The sequence below is a fragment of the Myotis yumanensis genome, unplaced genomic scaffold (genome assembly GCF_028538775.1).
Source record: "Myotis yumanensis isolate MYYU_CA2020_CCGP unplaced genomic scaffold, mMyoYum1.0.hap1 SCAF_9, whole genome shotgun sequence".
NCBI classification, from domain to species: domain Eukaryota; kingdom Metazoa; phylum Chordata; class Mammalia; order Chiroptera; family Vespertilionidae; genus Myotis; species Myotis yumanensis.
This window is the reverse complement of record NW_027223760.1, coordinates 4,362,504-4,381,306: the sequence shown is the minus strand read 5'-3', so window position 1 is coordinate 4,381,306 and position 18,803 is coordinate 4,362,504. Positions and strand designations below refer to the sequence as shown.

General features: G+C 45.3%; 2 protein-coding genes across 6 annotated transcripts in view; both read right to left on the bottom strand.

Annotated features, from left to right (window-relative positions):
• Positions 1 to 4,483, bottom strand: part of RHEB (Ras homolog, mTORC1 binding) — a 43,222-nt gene extending 38,739 nt beyond the window's left edge. The window contains exon 1 of the mRNA XM_070423633.1: positions 4,302 to 4,483. Coding sequence (XP_070279734.1) covers positions 4,302 to 4,353 — 52 coding nt within the window. The 5' untranslated portion in view covers positions 4,354 to 4,483. The remainder of the gene's footprint in view (positions 1 to 4,301) is intronic.
• Positions 4,484 to 15,123: 10,640 nt separating this feature from the next.
• Positions 15,124 to 18,803, bottom strand: part of PRKAG2 (protein kinase AMP-activated non-catalytic subunit gamma 2) — a 222,088-nt gene continuing 218,408 nt past the window's right edge. For all 5 annotated transcript variants that reach the window (XM_070423630.1, XM_070423628.1, XM_070423629.1 and 2 more), the window contains one exon: positions 15,124 to 16,248. In XM_070423630.1, the coding sequence (XP_070279731.1) occupies positions 16,217 to 16,248 (32 nt within the window). In that variant the 3' untranslated portion in view covers positions 15,124 to 16,216. The remainder of the gene's footprint in view (positions 16,249 to 18,803) is intronic.

Sequence of the window (18,803 nt, the reverse complement as noted above, 5' to 3'; positions counted from 1 at the left end):
GAGCTAAAATATAAAACACTGAGGAGAAAACGCAGTATTAAGTCCACACGGCCCTGGATAAAGCTTCAAAGGAAGCAAAAAGTTTCCACCCACAGAATGAAAATTATTTGCAAATCATGTAAGATACCACTGTTCCCATAAAGATGGCTAGAATAAAAAAGACAGACAATAACAAGTGTTGGTGACTGGTGAGGATGTGGAGAAACTGAAAGCAATGTCAATTGTTGATGGGAATATAAAAATGGCACAGCTACTTTGGAAAACAATTTGGCAGTTCCTCAAAATGTTAAACATAAAGTTACTCTATGTCCCAGCAATTCCACTCCCAGAAATATACCCAAGATAAATGAAAACATACACTTCATACAATTAACACAAAAATTTGTACAGGAATGTTCATAACAGCATTATTCATAATAGTCAAAATGTAGAAACAACTTACATGTTCATCAGTTGACGAATGTAGAAATAAAATGGGTTATATCCAAACAATGGAATATTATTTGGTAATAAAAAGGTAAATTCATAGAAACAGAAAGTAGATTAGTAGATGCCAGGGGCTGAGGGGAAGGGAAGATAAGGAGTGACTGCTAATGGGCACAGTTTCTTTCTGGAGTGATGAGGGTAAGTATGGATGAGTATATTCTACATGAACATTTAGTAACATTCAGCACTGAAAGTGATAACCACAAATGCAAACTCTGGTTATTCTCTTGTACAGAACAATGAATGATTAAAAAAAAAGTTAACACCAGCGAGGCTCAGTGGTTGAGTGTTGACGTATGAAATCATGTTGGATTCCCGGTCAGGGCAACCTACCCAGATTGTGGGCTTGATCCCCAGTAGGGGGCATGAAGGAGGCAGCCGATCAATGTATTTTCTCATCATTGATGTTTCTATCTTTTTCTCCCTCTTTGAAATCAATAATATATATAAAAAGTATAGCCCTAGCTGGTTTGACTCAGTGGACAGAGCGTCGGGCCTGCGGACCGAAGGGTCCTAGGTTCAATTCCAGTCAAGGGCACATACCCTGGTTGCAGGCTCTGGTCACGTGCAGGAAGCAACCAATCGATGTGTTTCTCTCACATCGATATTTCTTCCCCTCTCTAAAATCAATGGAAAAATATCCTCGGGTGAGGATTAAAAAAAAAAAAATTATAAAAAGAACTTCAAGCTTCAACACAAGGTGACCACAGCAGGACTACCACCTCCCCCCCGCCTCCCCTTACACAACCTCAAAATGTTATTAAGCATTTGAACATACAATTTCACATACTAACAGATTTTATACATGTTTTACCTTAAAATATTTCAGTGAAATGTGTCCAAAAAGGATAATTTAAAAATAGACAGTAAACGAGAACACAATTGGCTTGTATTCTATTTGGAACAAATTTGATGCTATCTTTTCTTGTGAAGTATACAAATCAAAGGAAGCATCTTCCCTACTACCTAAAACATTTGAGAAGGTCATATTTGGAGTTACTTTTTGCTAAATTGCCTTTTATAAAACAGGGTGGTTTCATTTTCTCTCATGATTGTTCACATTCCTGTGATCCCCTCTCTCGTTAACCTCAGAGGCTTACATATGGGAAACAAACTTTTGGATTACTAGTATGCTCTGATGGTAAACTAGATTATCAAAGCCTCTCTAGAAAATTCCAGTGAAAGATGCACCAGATTTTATTTGAGGATAGTTACCTGACACTACAACTTTAACTTGATTAAGTTGAGCTACCTTCTACTATGGGACTACTTGTTTGTATTAGAAACAATGGGTGTAAGGGAGCTGGGACACTTGTCCACCACTCAACAATTAATACAAAGCACTCCCTGAAAGCCAGCCTGCGTTATAGGTGACGTGGCCTTAACCGCTTAACACTGTAAACAACAGGAAAAGTACTTCAGGGAAAAATGAGTCGTATAAATTATTTGAGAATTGTCTTTTCCTTACTGATAGTTTCATCAGTGTTTAAAAAATGGTGACATTTAGTAATTTTATCTGAAGGCAAAATTTTAAAATAATGTCTGTGGCATGGTTAAAACTCACTAATCAAAATGGCATAAGATATTTAATCAAGAGAACATTCTGAGAAAAGTATGGTTTCTAGTCGTGCCTTTTTCTACCACTCTACCCCATCAAAATGACACAACAGCTTAACAATACAAAATAACACAATCTAGAAACACAATACTCCAATTTCTCTAGTACAGCACCATCTGCAAGCAGACATGCCAGTAAACTCCTGGAGTCTGAAGACAATCATTCTCCCAAGAGTGGCCAGTACATGGAATCAGGGAATTAATTACTTCCTTTTTGATGCTGGCAAAACAAAACAGAAGACCCCACAAACCCCAAAGTGTCCTGGTTCATAACAAAGGTCAACAACTCAAAAATCAAATACAAAGCCTGGGAGTAATTTAACCTTTACTTCAGTCGTCACTACCCCTGAAAGTAAACGGAAGAGGTAATTATATTGAGGGCACAGGGAATAGGGACTAGAACTGAATCTGTGCCCCCTGGGAGGCTACTTAGAAGAGCACTGAACAAACAGCAGTCACACTAAGTGTCTGTGAAGCGACCTGTCACCTCTGGGTGTTTAGCAGGGGATGACCAGAAGGAAGACAAAACAGAGGGATTTCAATGGAACATAAGCAACTTTTTTAGCAAAAGTGATAGAACAGTAGCCTTGGTTACTGAAGCCCAGAATCATCTCAAGAATCTCAAGGGCTAAGTAAGTGCGGATCGTTGGGGCATCTTTTGAGTTGAAATCAGGTAGCCCGGGTACATGTCACGTGTCACCCGATTATTCGGAGAAGGCTAGCTTCCATCAGTGGGCCCTGTTCATGTGTTTAGACAGAGCTCACGCAAGAGCCAGACTATGTCATAGGCCCACTCTTCAAACGCAGAGGAGGAAACAGCGCAGATAAGCGAGGGCTGGGCGGTTCGGGCTGCCAATAAAGGCTGCACGTCGGTGCCATATGGGCGCTCGGGGCGTGGGCTGTTGGCCACCCCACAGGCCTCACTTGGACGCATGGCCCCTCATGGCGGCAGCTGTCAGGGCTGTCACCTCCGCTCCCCCGACATATGCTTACGACTTGACGCCGCGCCGCCCCGAGAGGTGCCCGATGACTCTCGGAGCCTCCTGACCCCTCGCCCAGCACCGAGGAAGCGACGACAAAAGGGTGAGCAAGCGGCTGGAGCCCATCTTGGTCAAAGAGCACAGACCCTGGCACGGGCGGTGGAAAAGGGGGGGAGGAAGCGGAACAGAAAGCGGAGTCGGGGAGGCAGCTACAGGCTCTCCGAGGGCAGCGGCCCCCTCCCCTGCAACCACCGGCGACCCAAACCCTCGCTCTCACCTCCTTCCTCCCACTACGGTCAAGCGCGCATCTTCCTGTCTCAGACAGTTCCTTCCTAAAACAACACGAAGAGATCCAATTCCCCAGGCTGCTGGTTGTCCGAGACAATAAATAAGGCCTCGCCCCGAAACACGGCGAAGTTCCACGGTTCTGCTTTCTCACTCTTTTTTTTTTTGGCCCCCTGTCCACCCCGCACCCCAACACAGATCACCCCGGCTCGGCAAAGCGGCGACTGCCAGGAAGTTTCAAATCCATGTCAACCCCTTGGGGGGAACAACAACAACAAACTTTTGAATGACTTCAACAGCGTGGTCACAGCGCCTGACCTTATTTTCTCGGGAGAAAATAGGCCACCGAGACCAGGAACTGACCGCCCCGCCGCCCTCCCACTCGGCGGGCAGCACACGGGGCTGGCGACGACGGCTGCCTCTGCGCTTCTTCGGCAGGAAACGCGCCCTCAGCAGCCACACGGCCCGGCTTTCTTTAGAATGCGAACTTCCACACCGACAGAGAAGCCCGAGGCGCCGCTTCCTTTGTTAAAACCCCACGGACTTGCTTCACTTCGGGGCGGAAAGGCTGCTGGCGGCGATCACGACCGCGCGCCGCGAAGAGGCGGGGAGACAGGTGCGATCTCTCCCCCCGCGGGTGCCCGCGGAGGCTCGGGCCGCGGCCGACCCCTCCGGCGCCACCCGGGGCCCGGCCCAACCCAACTCCCCGGGCGTCCGCGGCCTCCCCGACTCGTCCTCCGCGCGCCCGGCCGCCCCGCGGGGCCCGGCCTCGCCGCCGCCTCCGCTCAAAATGGATATGGCGGCGGCGGGCGGCTGGTTACGAAACGCGCGGACGCCACATGGCCGCGCCGGCCCCAAACTTGGCCGGGCCCACCGAGTCCCGGCGCCCAGGAGAGGCCGGGCCGGGCGCGAGGAGGCCGCGCCGTCACTCACCCACAGACCGGTAGCCCAGGATCGCGATCTTCCGGGACTTGGACTGCGGCATCTTGGCGGCCTCCTCAGCCCCAGGCCAACCACATGAACCGCGGCGGCGGCGGCGGCGGCGACTCCTCTGCTGCGATCGGCGGCGGCCGCGCCGGGGCAGAGCGGCATCCAGGGGCGGGGCGGGCGGGCGCGGCTGCCTCCGCTCCTCGCTCGCGCGCCCAACCGCCCGGAACCGCCGCGCGGCCCCGCCCCCAAACACGCCCACGTGACCGCCGCCGTCGCCCGCCCCGCCGTGGCCGCGTCAGCGTCGCCCTCCCCGCCGGGGCGGCCGCTCCCGCCCCCGAAACGCGCGGAGGTGGGGCGGACGACGTTTTACTTTAAAGGGGAAAAGAGGGGACGGTCAGAAACCTCGGGAAAAGTCACGACGGAAACTCGCTGCGTCATGGCCCTCCCACCGTCTTCCGCCGATGTTTAATTACGCCAGTTCGCCCAGAGCACTGATTGGACGACTCCCGCCCGCCCGCGCGACGACGCGGCGGAAACTCCGTCTCCCATTGGGGGCGGCGGGGAGACAGCCCCAGGGCGGGGCTGCTCGAACGAAGCTAAAAATAAAACCGGGCAGCCGCCGCGCGTGTGTGCGCCAGCGGGTTTGAAGGCTTTGAATGTCGCCTGGCGTGGGGGTTCGGTGGGGGGTGGGGGTGGAGAAAGAAGCTGGCTTCTCAGTGATTGGTTAAGAGCCGGGCGAGGGGCGGAGTTAGCTGTGGAAGGCACGGTCATTGGTGAGACGCTGAGAGATCGGCGAACTGGCTCCCGCTGAGCCCTTAAAAGGTGCGAGACGTGAGGCGCGAGGGTGTTACCTGCTAGCCTCCCGGGTTCCTGCGTTTTCCTTTTTTAGTCTTTTAGCTATGGTGGTGTTAGTAAGTCTGGATTTGAGGAAGTATTTGGTGATTAAACCTAATCCGCTGGTGATGGAAACGATAAAGTAAAATAAAAGACACCCGCAGTGAAGGACTGTGGGAAGAATAAAATGTGTTAATTCAAAATGTTTTGCATTTCATTCAAAAAGTTTGCGCCTCATCGGTTGATTTCTACTCTGCGACGTGCGGACCCCGCAAACCTCACAGATCAACACATCTTTAATTTTCGACACTTGCGTGGCTAATTCAATAGACAAACTCGGTGGGCTGAGCATCATCCCATGGACCGGGAGGTCCCAGGTCCCGGGATGTCCCAGTCGGGGCACATGCCCAGGTTGCGGGTTCGGTCCCTAATAGGGGGCGTGCAGGAGGCGGCCCATGGGTGGTTTTCATCATTGATGTTTCTATCTCTCTCCGCCTCTCTTCCTCTCTGAAGTCAATTTTAAAAAAAGAAGAAGAACCGTCCTTCCAGAGGGGATCTAATCCGCTGGGCTAGCGCCCTAGTGTGGGCTGACCTCTCCAGACGCTGCTCTATTTTCCACAAAAGGCGCCCTGACAGCCCTTTTCCTGGTGCCGGTGGAGCGCTGTTGGGTGGCACCGATATTGAATGCAGGAAGGGACGCCAGCAAGGGAGGCCTTGATCACGGGAAATGAGCGGGAAAGCACGGCCTGCGAAATGAAGCGATCAGGTTTCCAGCCAGGGAGACTTCCCTCATAGTAGACACTCTTTGCCCTTGGTGGTTGTTTAAAAAAAAAAAAAAAAAGCAGATACCCCGCTACTCCTATGAATGCCCCTGTTGTCATCAGTCTGTTGGACAGTGTTGACCTGCTTAGCCGGACAACCGCTTGCAGGTCGCGGCCCATTGCCTTTCCCGTGAGCACAGAGAAGGGACCCTCAGGAAGCTGAGCCCCCAGATTGGATTCGTTGGTATGAAGAATTAGAGGTGACTGTCCCGTAGATGTGCCTTGCGGAATGAGAGCACTGGTGTGAAGGCAGAATCCTTTCCATGCTCAGCTCTTGTACTCCTAGGAGAGGGGCGGAGGACATTCTTATTTTGAGGGTCTATAGAAGCCCCAGGCGACCAGCTGCAACTGAAAAGTATCTTTGAAGTTCTGTGCTTTAACTGAATGGATTTGTGATTCTACTCTATAATTAGTTGAAATATTTGAAAACTTCAGTTCTTAAAATAGACTCTCCAAGAAAATGTATCATTGTTACCCTGGGCGTTTGGGTGCCCCCTACCACAGTATTCTGAACTGATGGTAGGGGGTTGTGAAATCAGCTTAATGGATGTCACCTTTAAAAAAGAAAATAGAACAGAATAGAGAAAATGGTAAGGGGAAGTATTGTCTCATGGCATTTTTGCTCACAGTGAGGTAAGTATGACCTCATGACATTTTTGTGTGTGTGGTATGTCACAGATGTGCTATATACGTTTATATTGTGTGCTGAGTTCCACTGTAAAATGTATTTCTTACTGTGGTTGCCTCAAAAAGTTTGATAGCACTGCCCTAACCTGGGAATATTAGGAGTCCAGATGGAGAAGTGCAGTTGTAAAAAACAAATTCATTCAAGAACTGTTCCAACTGTCTTAAATCCTTTAAAGTCTGTCAGGCCCAGGAGTCTTGAAGATTCCTTTATTCCAGAGTGGGGAGAATTTGGTTTAATAAGTCACTCAGATTATCTAAAATAATTGGGATTGATGGTATGAATTCACATAGAAATAACTGACTGCAGCCAGACCTTTTAGGAACACGGGTGGGAGAAATGGACTTGCTTCTAAATTCAAAGTCCTTCTACCCATTGAGATCACTTGTTAACCTTTGAGCAGCTGGAACTTCTGCCACCAATAACTTCTCTTCAGGTTCTAGTTCGGAGCTGCTCTGTCTTGTGGCCTCTGCATGCTGCCTTCTCTGTGTGTCCTTCCACTATGTTCTGTTTCTCTGGGAACTGAGAACGCTGTCTCTTCCATTTAAATCCCAGAGAGGGAACATGATTGGTTCAGCAATTACCATCAGCTCTTGAGTGAGGAGCTCATGCTAAACCTGTGGGTTGGCCAGGTAAGCTCTGCTGGTCTAAACCGCTGGGGTTGTGGGTGAGACAGTTCATGGCAGTTATCTGAAGCCTGAACTGTCCACTATCATGGGATCATTATTAACTTTCTGTAAACAATAACAAGTCCAATGACATCTGACTTCTAGTTCCAACATATATATTTTTAATTCCCAGGGGTAATATACAAAACCTTTTTTCTATCTTTGGGTTAGACTAAGAAAGAGAAAAGTGGAAACTACCGCTATGCTTGTTTTTAGTAAAAGGACATTTGTGAAATTATTTTTTGTTGGGGATCACACGAGACTTGGCTGGAAGGTTGTCAGGAGGACATTCTGAGAAAAGGGGAGTGTGTGGAAGGCCGCCTGCCCTGTTTATGGGAATTCTGACTAAGGGGAGTGTCGAAGGCGGAGCCCCTAATTATTCCTTGACCTTTCCAAACAAGTCTGTGCCCTGCAGACCCCCAGGTGTTTACTGGATTCCTTATACTTAATCCCTGGATGCCCTGGCCTAGAGGACAATGTAACATGTGTCCTCCCAAGGTTACTCACCCTACTGATTGCATCTAAAGATAAAAATTCCAGTAAAGCCTAACCAGGCAGGCAATTGAGGCTGCTTGGACCCTTGAGCCAGACAAGCCCCTTAGCCCTCTCCCCACATGAAACTGTGTCTGAGTCATCTGTTCATCCGTTGTTCAGGGGCTGCTGGTCAGCCCCGGCAATTTTACCTTTTTAACACGTGAAAGAGTGACCCTCTATGAAAGTAGACATGGAGGCATATAGCTGTTTAAGTATGTGATGAAGGAAGACTGGAGAAGAACTAGACTCCCTTAATCGTGGCACAAGCCAACCCAGACAGACCTGTTATGTGTCACATAGGGTATTGTTTAACGCGAACCATGCCAGCTAGGAAACGTGCCAAGGTCATTTCGTTGTGTGGTTATATTGTTGGAGTCAAGGGGACAGGTCCTACTCTTGTGGATGGGCATGGATTTCTCAGCAGGGCCTTGACAGGCCTGCCCTCAGCATCCTAGCATGAGGCCATCCTGGGCAAGGCAACGATTTCCACGGGGATGACAGAAAACCCTCTACTCTCTGAAGCCAGGCATCAGTCTGGCCTCAACCCTGAGGTATGGAGTTGCATGGAGCGCTCCCAGAAGAGGGAATCTGAGTAAGCCAGCCCTAAGTGCATGGATGTAAGCCACGCTTGAGGGAGGAAGTCGGCTCAGCAAGGAGTTCTCAGGACAGGTCTGGGCCTATGCAGTAGTTGTAAATTGTTCTTAACTGTTAGGGGTTGAATATCCCCCCACCCCAAGATATATTGCAGTACCATCCCATTCAGAATGTGATCTTATTTGGAAATAGGGCTGTTGGGGGAGGGGGTAATTGGTTAAGATGGGGTCATGCTAGAGTAGACTGGGCCCTGATCCAATATGACCGGTGTCCTCATGAGAAGAAGGGACTCAGGCACACAGACACAAAGGGAAGATAACAGGCAAGCCATGTGACAACAGAGGCAGAGATTGGGGTGATGCTGCCATAAGCCAGGGAACACCTGGGGTCACCAGAAGCTAGAAGAGGCAAGGAGGGATTCTCTCCTAGAGGCTTCAGAGGGAGCACAGCCTTGCTGACACCTTGATTTTGAAGTCTAGCCTCCAGGACTGTGAGACACCTGTTCCCAAGAGCCAGTGTGACACAGCTGGGGGTGCTCAGGAAAAGCCCGGTGACGGCTGGTGCCAGGACGGCTCGGGTGACACACGGCCTCGGATGTTCCTCAGATGTGGCCTTTAGTCACGGTGTTCATACGCCACCGAGAGCTGTAATTACTATTTGAGGGACAAATTCACTATTGGTTCCTCTTCCTGTGTGAAGAGTTGTCTCAGTGTTGGAGTTCCTTCCATTGGTGTGCAGGAAAAAATATACAGCTTCCATTTTTAAAACACTTTTATTTTAAAACAAAAACAATTGAGCTTTGCTAACATGTAGAGTATGGATTGACCATGGCACCCTCATGGCCTGCACGGCAAATGGCGCCGTGTCCTGGCGGGACGTCCACAACAGGGAGGCTGTGTTGCCCTCACTGTTGAGTGCCCAGAGTATTTTAAGGTGTTGGTTTGCATGTCTGGTTCTGAGGAATTGCAGAACATATTACCTACGTTTTGCTAAACTAAATTACAATCTCACAAAATGGTAACTGGTCTCAAAAGAGTCCTTTCAAATAAACCATGAATTAATGAGGATGAAAATGCAATATAAGCAAACCTGAGAAAAATGCGAGAGCCGCCTCATCTGCCTTTTGTGAGTTCTTTGCCAGCTACATTAAAGGCACACATGATAATCTAATCATACCTGACATGCAAGTGCCCAAAAATGTTTACAAAAAAGTAAGAGTCGACAGGAGAAGCATTTAAAATACGGGTTCCTGTCCACTATCATTAATGATAAGTGTAATTAGACCTGATGACATTGTAAGTATCCCTTAACAAATAGCAAGACATTAATAATTAAGCATCCGAAACACAAGGAAGACCTTACACATTTTTCTGCAACTTTTTTTTTTTTAAAAACAACAACACACTAAGCCTTGGTTTGTTCATCTTTCTTTTAAAAATTTATGGATTTTTAGAGAAAGAGAGAGAGAGAAAGATCAATTTGTTGATCCACTTACTAGTATTTATACATTAATTGGTTGATTCTTGTATGTGCCCTGACCGGGGATCGAACCCACAATCTTGGGGTTTCTGGATGATGCTCTAATCAACTTAGCTACTCGGACAGCGCTGCAACATTTTGTGTGTGTGGAAAATTTCAAGTGCATATAAAGGTTGAGAAATTAGTGCAATGAGACCCGGCCATCATGTTTACAGAGTCAGGGACTATCCTGTTTCATCTAACCCTACCCACTCCCCTACCCACTCATGGATTATTTTGAAGCAAATCCTAGCCATCATACTATTTCATTCATAAATACTTCAATATTTTCTCTGAAAGATGATTCTTTTAAAAAAATATAACATGCCATTTTTATATCATAAACAAGACCAATGAAAGGCTCCTCAACACCACCCAGACTATTCAAAGGTCTCGTAATGCTTCATAATCATTTTAACAGTTTGTTCAAATCAGAATCCAAATAAAATCCGTATAGTGAAATTGGTTTCTATATCTCTTGTCTTTTATTTTTTAAACTTTGTTTTTTAGAACTGTTTCAGATGTACAGAAAAATGGTGAAGACAGTATAGCGTGTTCCCCTGCATCCTGCACCCAGTTTCCCCATTGTTAATAGCTTACATTAGTGTGGCCCATTTGTTAGAATTAACAAATACCGATACACTATTATTATTTTGGTTAGTCCTCACCTGAAGATATTTTTCCATTTATTTTTAGAAAGAGTGGAAGGGATGGGGAGAGACAGAGTGAAATACCAATGTGATCAGGGTCAGGGATCGAGCCTGCAACCTTGACTGGAATCGAATGCCGGACCCTTCAGTCCACAGGCCGCTTGCTGCTCTATCCACTGAGCCAAACCGGCTGGGGCTGATACATTATTATGAACAAAAGCTTCCGTTTCCTTGGTTGTTCCCTGCTGTCCTTTTTCTGTTCCAGAATCCCATCCGAAATACCACTTCACATTTAGTCACCCGGCTCAGGTTTTCTTGCTTTTGGTGACTTTGGCTGTTTTGAGGCGTGCTGGTCAGGTGTCTTATACCTTGTTCCTAAAGCGGGATTCGTTTGAAGTTGTTCTCAGGTTTAGGTGGGAGCATGGGTCTCCGAGAGGAAGACGACAGAAGTAAAGCCATGCTCATCACATCCTGTCAAGGGAACGTATTCCCAGCATGATTTGTCATGGCTGGCGGTGACCTTGATCACCTGGCTCAGGGGTGTCTGTCAGGCTTCTCCACTGGGAAGTCACTCTCTCCCTCCCTTTCCATACTGTTCTCTTTAGAAGGAAGTCAGCGTGTGCCGCCCTTGCAGACTGCAGGGCTAAGCTGTACTAGTTCCTTCTGCAGAAGAATTTCCTGTAGTCTCCTGGCAACAAATTTACAATTGATGTATTTGAAAATTGTCTTTATTTTATGTCTCCACTTTTTATTTTGAAATAATTATAGATTAGTAGGTACTTCAAGAAATAATAGAGTTCCCATGTCCTATTCTCTGGATGGTGACATCTTACCTAAATACAGTACAGAAGAGACTCAAAGTCGTACAACCCGCAGAACTTGTTCAGATTTCACCAGTTTTACATGCATTAGAGTGTGTGTGTGTGTGTGTGTGTAACTCTGTTCAATTTTATTACATGTGATTTGTGTAACCAAAACTACATAACTGTTCCATCACCAAAAAGATACCCCTCATGTGCCTTTTTATTTCTCATTTTTGAAGAATTCTTTTTTGCTGGATATAGAATTTTAGGTAGACAGTGGTGTGTATGTATGTGTGTATGTTTGTCCTTAAACATGTTCCATTTTCTCCTGGCCTCAATTTTTTTCTGATGAGAAACCAGCTATCCTGTTTTTTATGTGATATATTCATTCCTTGCCCTGTCTGCTTTGATTTTCTTTTTATATTTGGTGTTCAGAGTTTGACTATGATGTGTTTGTGTGTAATTTTCTTGCTTTTATGCTGTTTAAGGTTTACTAACTTTCTTTGATTTGTGAGTTACTGGTTTTAATCCAGTTTGGGAAACTTCCCAACCAGTGTTTCTTTAAGTATTTTTTTCTGCCCCATATTCTTTCTCCACTCATTCTGGGACCCCAATTTCATATATACTGGACAGTTTGATAGCTTTCTACCAAAAGAGCCCTTATTTTTGTCTCTGTTTTCCCCTTTCTAATTTAATGATTTCTAAAAATCTGGTAACATATTTTTTAGTTCTAAGGTTTCTATTTGGTTCTTTTATAGTTTCCATCTCTCTCCTGAAATTCTCCCATCTCTACCCAACATACCCATGTTTTTTGTAGGTTCTTTTTAACATTCTTTTAAAAAAATTCTTTATTGTTGAAAGTATTACATATTTAATACTTTTCCCTTTTCCCCCATTGACCTCTTCCCACCCGCTCCCACCCCCCAGCACAGGCCCTCACCCCCCTACTGTCTGTGTCCATTGGTTGTGCTTATATGCATGCATACAAGTCCTTTGGTTGATCTCTTACCACCCCTCTCCCACCCTCCCCTGCCTTCCCTCTTAAGTTTGAAGATCTGTTCAATGCTTCTCTGTCTCTGGATTTAATTTTATCAGTTTATGTTGTTCATTATATTCCACAAATGTGTGAGATAATGTGATACTCATCTTTCTCCGACTGGCTTATTTTGCTTAGCATAATGCTCTCCATGTCAATCCATGCTTTTGCGAATGGTAAGAGTTCTTTCTTTTTTATAGCAGCATAGTATTCCATTGTGTAGATGTATCACTGTTTTTTTTAATCCAATCATCTGCCAATGGGCACTTAGGCTGATTCCAAATCTTAGCTATTGTAAATTGTGCTGTTATGAACATAGGGGTGCATATATTCTTTCTGATTGGTGTTTCTGATTTCTTGGGAAATATTCTTAGAAGTGGGATTACTGGGTCAAATGGGAATTCCATTTTTTAATTTTTTTAGGTAACTCCATACTGTTTTCCACAGTGGCTGCACCAGTCTGCATTCCTACCAGCAGTGCACGAGGGTTCCTTTTTCTCCACGTCCTTGCCAGCACTGTCATCTGTTGATTTGTTGATGGTTCTTTAACATTCTTATCAGTTATTTTTAAATCATTTATAAGCCTGCTTTTATTGAATGACTTTTCTCTTGATTATAGGTCATATATTTATTTCTTTTTACATCTAGTAATTTAAAAATGTTTTTATTGATTTCAGAGAGGAAAGGAGGAGAGAAAGAAACATCAATGATGAGAGAGAATAATTGATTGGCTGCCTCCTGCTCCCCCACACTGGGGATCAAGCCCGCAACCCAGGCATATGCCCTGACCAGGAATCAAACTGTCACCTCCTGGTTCATAGCTCAATGCTCAACCACTGAGCCATGCTGGCCAGGCAGATCTAGTAATTTTTATTTGATAGTGGACATTATGGGTATGTTATAAAATTTTTGGATCATGTATCTTCTGAAAACTGTTGAGCTCTGTTTCATATTTGTATGTGGTGAAAGGTATGGAGCAAAGTTCTTTTTTGCAGGTGACTAAAGTATGTCTTCAATGTCATCAATAGGTTCTTGGAAACCGCGATTCTAAGCAAAATGATGTATAAGGAACTCAATATTGCCATAGGCTAACTGACAAAAAACAGGAGTTAAATTCCTAAGGCATATATCTGCTCATAAAACATCACCAAAACAAAAACATAAAGACTCAAAACACTTCTAATATTAAACTTGAAAATAAATGTGAGCTATACATAATTCAAGAAAGATTAATAAAAACAAGATTTACCAATTTTTAGTGACTCAGTGAGTGACGTGGTTGTAGTGGTGCACTCACACCCCCTACACACACTCACTCAGGCTGGTCACTTGAGACACACAAGTTCACTTCACTGCACACCTTTGGGATGGATGTGGGGAAAAAACCAGTTCCCGGAAAAAAATATGCAGACGAGAAGAACGTGCCAACTCCACACAGACTGTGGTCTCGGCCAGGAATCAATTTTTTTCTCATGAACATTATCATGAAATGATGTTTTTTGAAGACCTGCTGTATCCAGTTGTTCCAGCACCATTTGTTGAAAAGACATTCTCCGTTGAATTGCCTTCGCACGTTTGCCAAAACTCAGTTGCCCGTATATGGGTGGGTTTGCTGGACACTCATCTGGTCTGATGTATTTGTCTGTTTTTACATCAACAGTATACTTTACTGTAGCTTTATGTAATAAACCTTGAAATCAGATAGTTTTATCCTTCCAACCTTTTTTTTTTTTTTTTTTTTTTTTTCAGAATTGTGGCTAAGTCCTTTGCATTTCCTTTGAATTTTAGAATCGGCTTGCCACTTTCTACGAAAAGACTGCTGGGATTTTGACTAGCACTGTTTTGAATCTATAAGTCAATTTTAGGAGGACTTATATTTTAGCAAACGTGAGTCTTCTGACCCAGGAACAAAGTGTTATCACTCCACTTATTTAGGTCTTCATTTTCTCTCAGCAATATCAGGGCTTTTCAGTGTAGAGGTTATGCATTTCTTTTTACCAGGTTTACTCTAAATATTTCATATTTGGTGCTGTTATAAATGGGATCTTAAATGTTTTCATTTTTGATTGCCCGTTACTATATAGAAATACAATTGATTTTTTTTATTTTTTTATTTTTCGCTTAAAGTATTACAAAGGGTATTACATAAGTGTCCTTTTTTCTCCCCTTACAATTGATTTTTGATGATCTCTTATCCTTAAACTTTGCTAAACTCACTTGTTAATTTTAGTCTTTTTTTTGTGTGGAGTCTATTTGCTTATGCATATATACCATTCCTCTTATATCTGGCCAACTAGGAATGGAAAAATTGACAGCTAAGCACAAAAAAATCTGCACGGCAGTTTTAAATTAAATATAAGGTGTCCCCAAAAATGTCTACACATGCTTTGAATAATTATAATGGCAGTGTTTATTAAAGTACATTTAATTTCCAAAATTGAACTATCAGCTGTTAAAGTGTGTATACATTTCTTGGGGACACCCTGTATGTGCTATTTAATAATGGAGAGATGTGAAGTGGAGGAATTGAATCATTAAGGTTATTTTTGGATGATGGGAAAAGGATATGAGAATTCATGTGCTCCTTTATTTGGGGAGAAATATCTGAGTGGAAACTGCATATATTATTTTAATTAATATATGCTGAAACACGTGGTATTTTAAAGAAATCCTTTAACAAAATTATAGTTAAGATTTATTTTAATTTTTCAATCTGAAAAACAACAAACAAACCCCCAAACAAAACAAAACAAAAAACTATATTCATATGTACAATGTCAACATTTTCAGAGCACTTACACTAGGACACTGTGTTTCTCTTCAATCATAAGACAGCACTGTACGTGCCGCAATCACATTTACAAAACAACCGCGTCAGCAGTCACCCAGGCAGCATGATTTTACATTCAACGCACAAGAGAAACGGCCGTTCTCCTGGCACTCGGCGTCCCCTCACCGCGCCCGCCTGCAGCCCCGCAGAGCAGTCCCCACGTGCTTTCAGAGCTTCGGCTGGTAAAACCCACGGTGGCTGTTAGAAGCCACATCCTGTCCAGACCCAGACTTAAATAATGAGAAATTTGCCATTTAAAAATAACAACCGATGGCTTATCAATGGGCCTGGTGACATGTACCCGCCAAAAGGGGTGTAAAAAACTGTATGAAAGGGAAAAATAAATACAGCTGTTGTAAGTAGTCTTGTTCACGCTACATTTCAGAACACTTAAACATAAACGTGCCCTTAAAGTTTTATAAAGTAGCTGTTTATGATCAAATTACAACTGCTGGGCAAATCTAATGAAGACAAACTGATTTGGTGAAGGTTCCAAGACTCACACGCCAGCAGGCCTTTCCCACGCCCCGCGCCGGCTGCCGCGAGCAGCGTGGCGGCGACCCGCCACTGTGTCCGACGTAAGGCACTAGGTCTGAGTATGCCGCACACTCGCCTTATGCCCCGTTACCGGTTCCATACCAGTGAATTCTTTGAAATAAAAAAATAATAAACATTTCAGGACACAGTGCACTTTAATGACATACAGCACTTGAAATCTTTCAGACAGGGGTCTGAAAATAGCCTTTTAATGCAAGCCTGACCCTTCAAAAACATATAGTCCTCTTTTTTTACGCTTAGTTTCAACATCACTGGAAAAAATACCCATCACTAAACCCTGATATACATCCTTGGCCATTTTCCTCTCTTCCATGGCATCAGTGTTCATGAGGCAAAGCGTGACCCAGAATCTTAGTTCAAGTCCTACAAGGGCTCCATTCGCAAAAGTCATTCAGTTTTCGGCTCCTTTTGTTTGACACCTGTCAGGAGAGGGAAAATGAAAGTTTCAAAGGGGTATCGAAATCCCTGACAGCACGTGCTCCTCCACATCGGAGGTCGCCGTGTACCCGGCAGCGGATGGGCAGGGACTGAGCAGGTGGGCGCCAGGCTCCCCACCGCCACCCACCAGGACTGCAGCATGCTTTCAATCGGTATAACATATTGTAATTCTAAATATATGAGATTTAATTCAGAAGAGGATTCTGCTGCGAAAGGATTGTAAAATACATGTGCATTTACATTTTAATGAAGATGCAAAGTACTTCCATTGTACATATAAAAGTGTCTTAAAAAAGCATTATACACGTTCAGGATAATTGCACATAGCACCAACTTGATCTGGCCAGGATATTTCAAAGTGGGTTGGGAGGGAGAGTTATTATTTTTCTCATCACAGCAGCTTTTCTCCTATTTTCTCAGCAGACACTCAACTTTAGAAAGAGATTAACAATCTATAAAAAAATAAGGGGCCAACCCTGGCAGTGTGACTCAGTGGTTAGAGCGTGGGTCCTCACACTGAAGGGTTGCAGATTCAATACCCAGTCAAGGGCACGCACCTGGGTTGCAGGTTCCCTCCCTGGCCCCTGAGGGGTATGTGGGAAACAACCAACTGATGCCCTTTCTCACACCTCTCTCCCTCCCTCCCTCCCTTCTACTCTCTAAAAATCAATGAAAAAAATACCCTCGGGGTGAGGATTAACAAAAAATAAAAATAAATAAGGGACTAAAAAATTGTGGCTAATGCCCTCTGACTGCTGACTCATTGGTTGTATGTGTAGATACTTAGGTTCATTTAGGGAATCTGAGTTAAGTTTGACAATGAACTAGCTTTTTGAAAGAGAGACAATGTCATTATATTGTATCAGTATTCTGCATGGGGAACTGTGTCCATTATCTGGTGAGAAGAATGACTCCGGTACCTCTAATTCACATAATAGTGGATGCTTTAAAAGTGGCTCTTGGTTATTCCATAAACATCCACCCAACGGTGCTCTCCTGGGGATGGTGCCTTATTGTGCACCAACAGCTTGCACTCATGGTTTTGGTTTCAACTCCAAGCACCCCGGAAGGGAACGAGGGCCTGTATCGACCTGCTCATTTCCAGCTGAAGGAACAGAGGGGCCCAATGAGGTGAGCGGCTGGCCCACACCCACAGCTCTCAGGGGTCCCGGGTGGGGCTCACCAGCTAGGCCCTGGGATGCTTACTGCAGGCCACTCCCACGCACGGGAGCATCAGGCCCTGCTGCTGACCTGTCCCGCAGCCCCCGCGTTCTGACAGGTCTGCTCCCAGTGTTCACTTGTTGTTGTAGGAACACAGCGCGTTCTCTTAAACAGACGGCATCATGCACTCTATATTATAGAGAATTCTAACCCGGCTACCCGTCTTTATCACATCACCTCTATGGTAACAGACGTTTCCAATTCCCGCTGCAGGGCAGGTCCCTCTCCACAGAGGAGCATTAATGACTTAGAGTTTTTGAAACAGCAAATCTGGATGGAAATTTAAACCCATCCAGCCCAATGTGCTCATGGTTCAAGACACGAAGGCACACAGAGGATGAAGAGCTGCACTGTTTACTCTGAGTCTGAGATGCACAACGAGTCTTGGCTGCAGGGACAGCCGAGGGCCTTGCTCCACCCGGAGAGGGTGCCCTTCTCTGAGCTGCCAGGTTCTGTGCCCACATGGATGGCTCTGCCCAGAGAGGAGGCCTCTTCCTGATGTGCAGGAAGGGCCGTTCAGCCGTCGATACGAGTAATCCCCCTCTGGGTGGGCCCGCTCCTCGGCTGGACGCTGCCTCCGAGGGCTGTCCGCTGCCCACATAGCTGCGGCTCACGGCCACTGCTCGTAGCATTCCACTGCATTAGCAGAACAAATCGGTCCATTCTTCTGCTCAAGGACACCTGGCTTGTTTCTAGCTTTAGTTTAATGCTATGAACAATCTCACATTCATTTATGCTTTTTATCAACATCTCATGATTATAAAGATTATCATGAGTTTCATGTTCCCTAATATCTGAAATTTTAAAGTGACCACACCAGGCCCCATGTCTGGTTTCTGATTCGGAAGGAGTGGGCGGGGCCCTCGGGGTACATTTCTGACGAGCCCAGGTGCTGCTGCCGCCCTGGGCCTCGGGCTTCCCTGCTCTACTAGAATCACAACCTTGGGGTTCCCACCCAGGGAATGTGATGCCTTCTCGTGGGCGGTGGGGACGCCTCTTTAGGTGAGAGGTCAACTGTAAGAACTAGTCTCAGCTAGTTTGATTTCTCAATGAAAGAAAAAATCAATACCGTAACGTAGTACACACACTTGAATGTTTAACTTTTAAGAGTTCAAAGTGCATGTCTCTTATCTCCTGTCTTAGCATTCTTGGACTTGGTCTTTGCAGCCCAAAGCTGGGTTTGTATTTTTTTAAAATATATTTTTACTAGAGGTCTGGTGCACAAATTCATGCACAGGTGGGGTCCCTTGGCCTGGCTGGTGATCAGGGCAGATCGGGGGTGGGGGTGGGGACCGGCTGGCTGGGGGGAGGGACC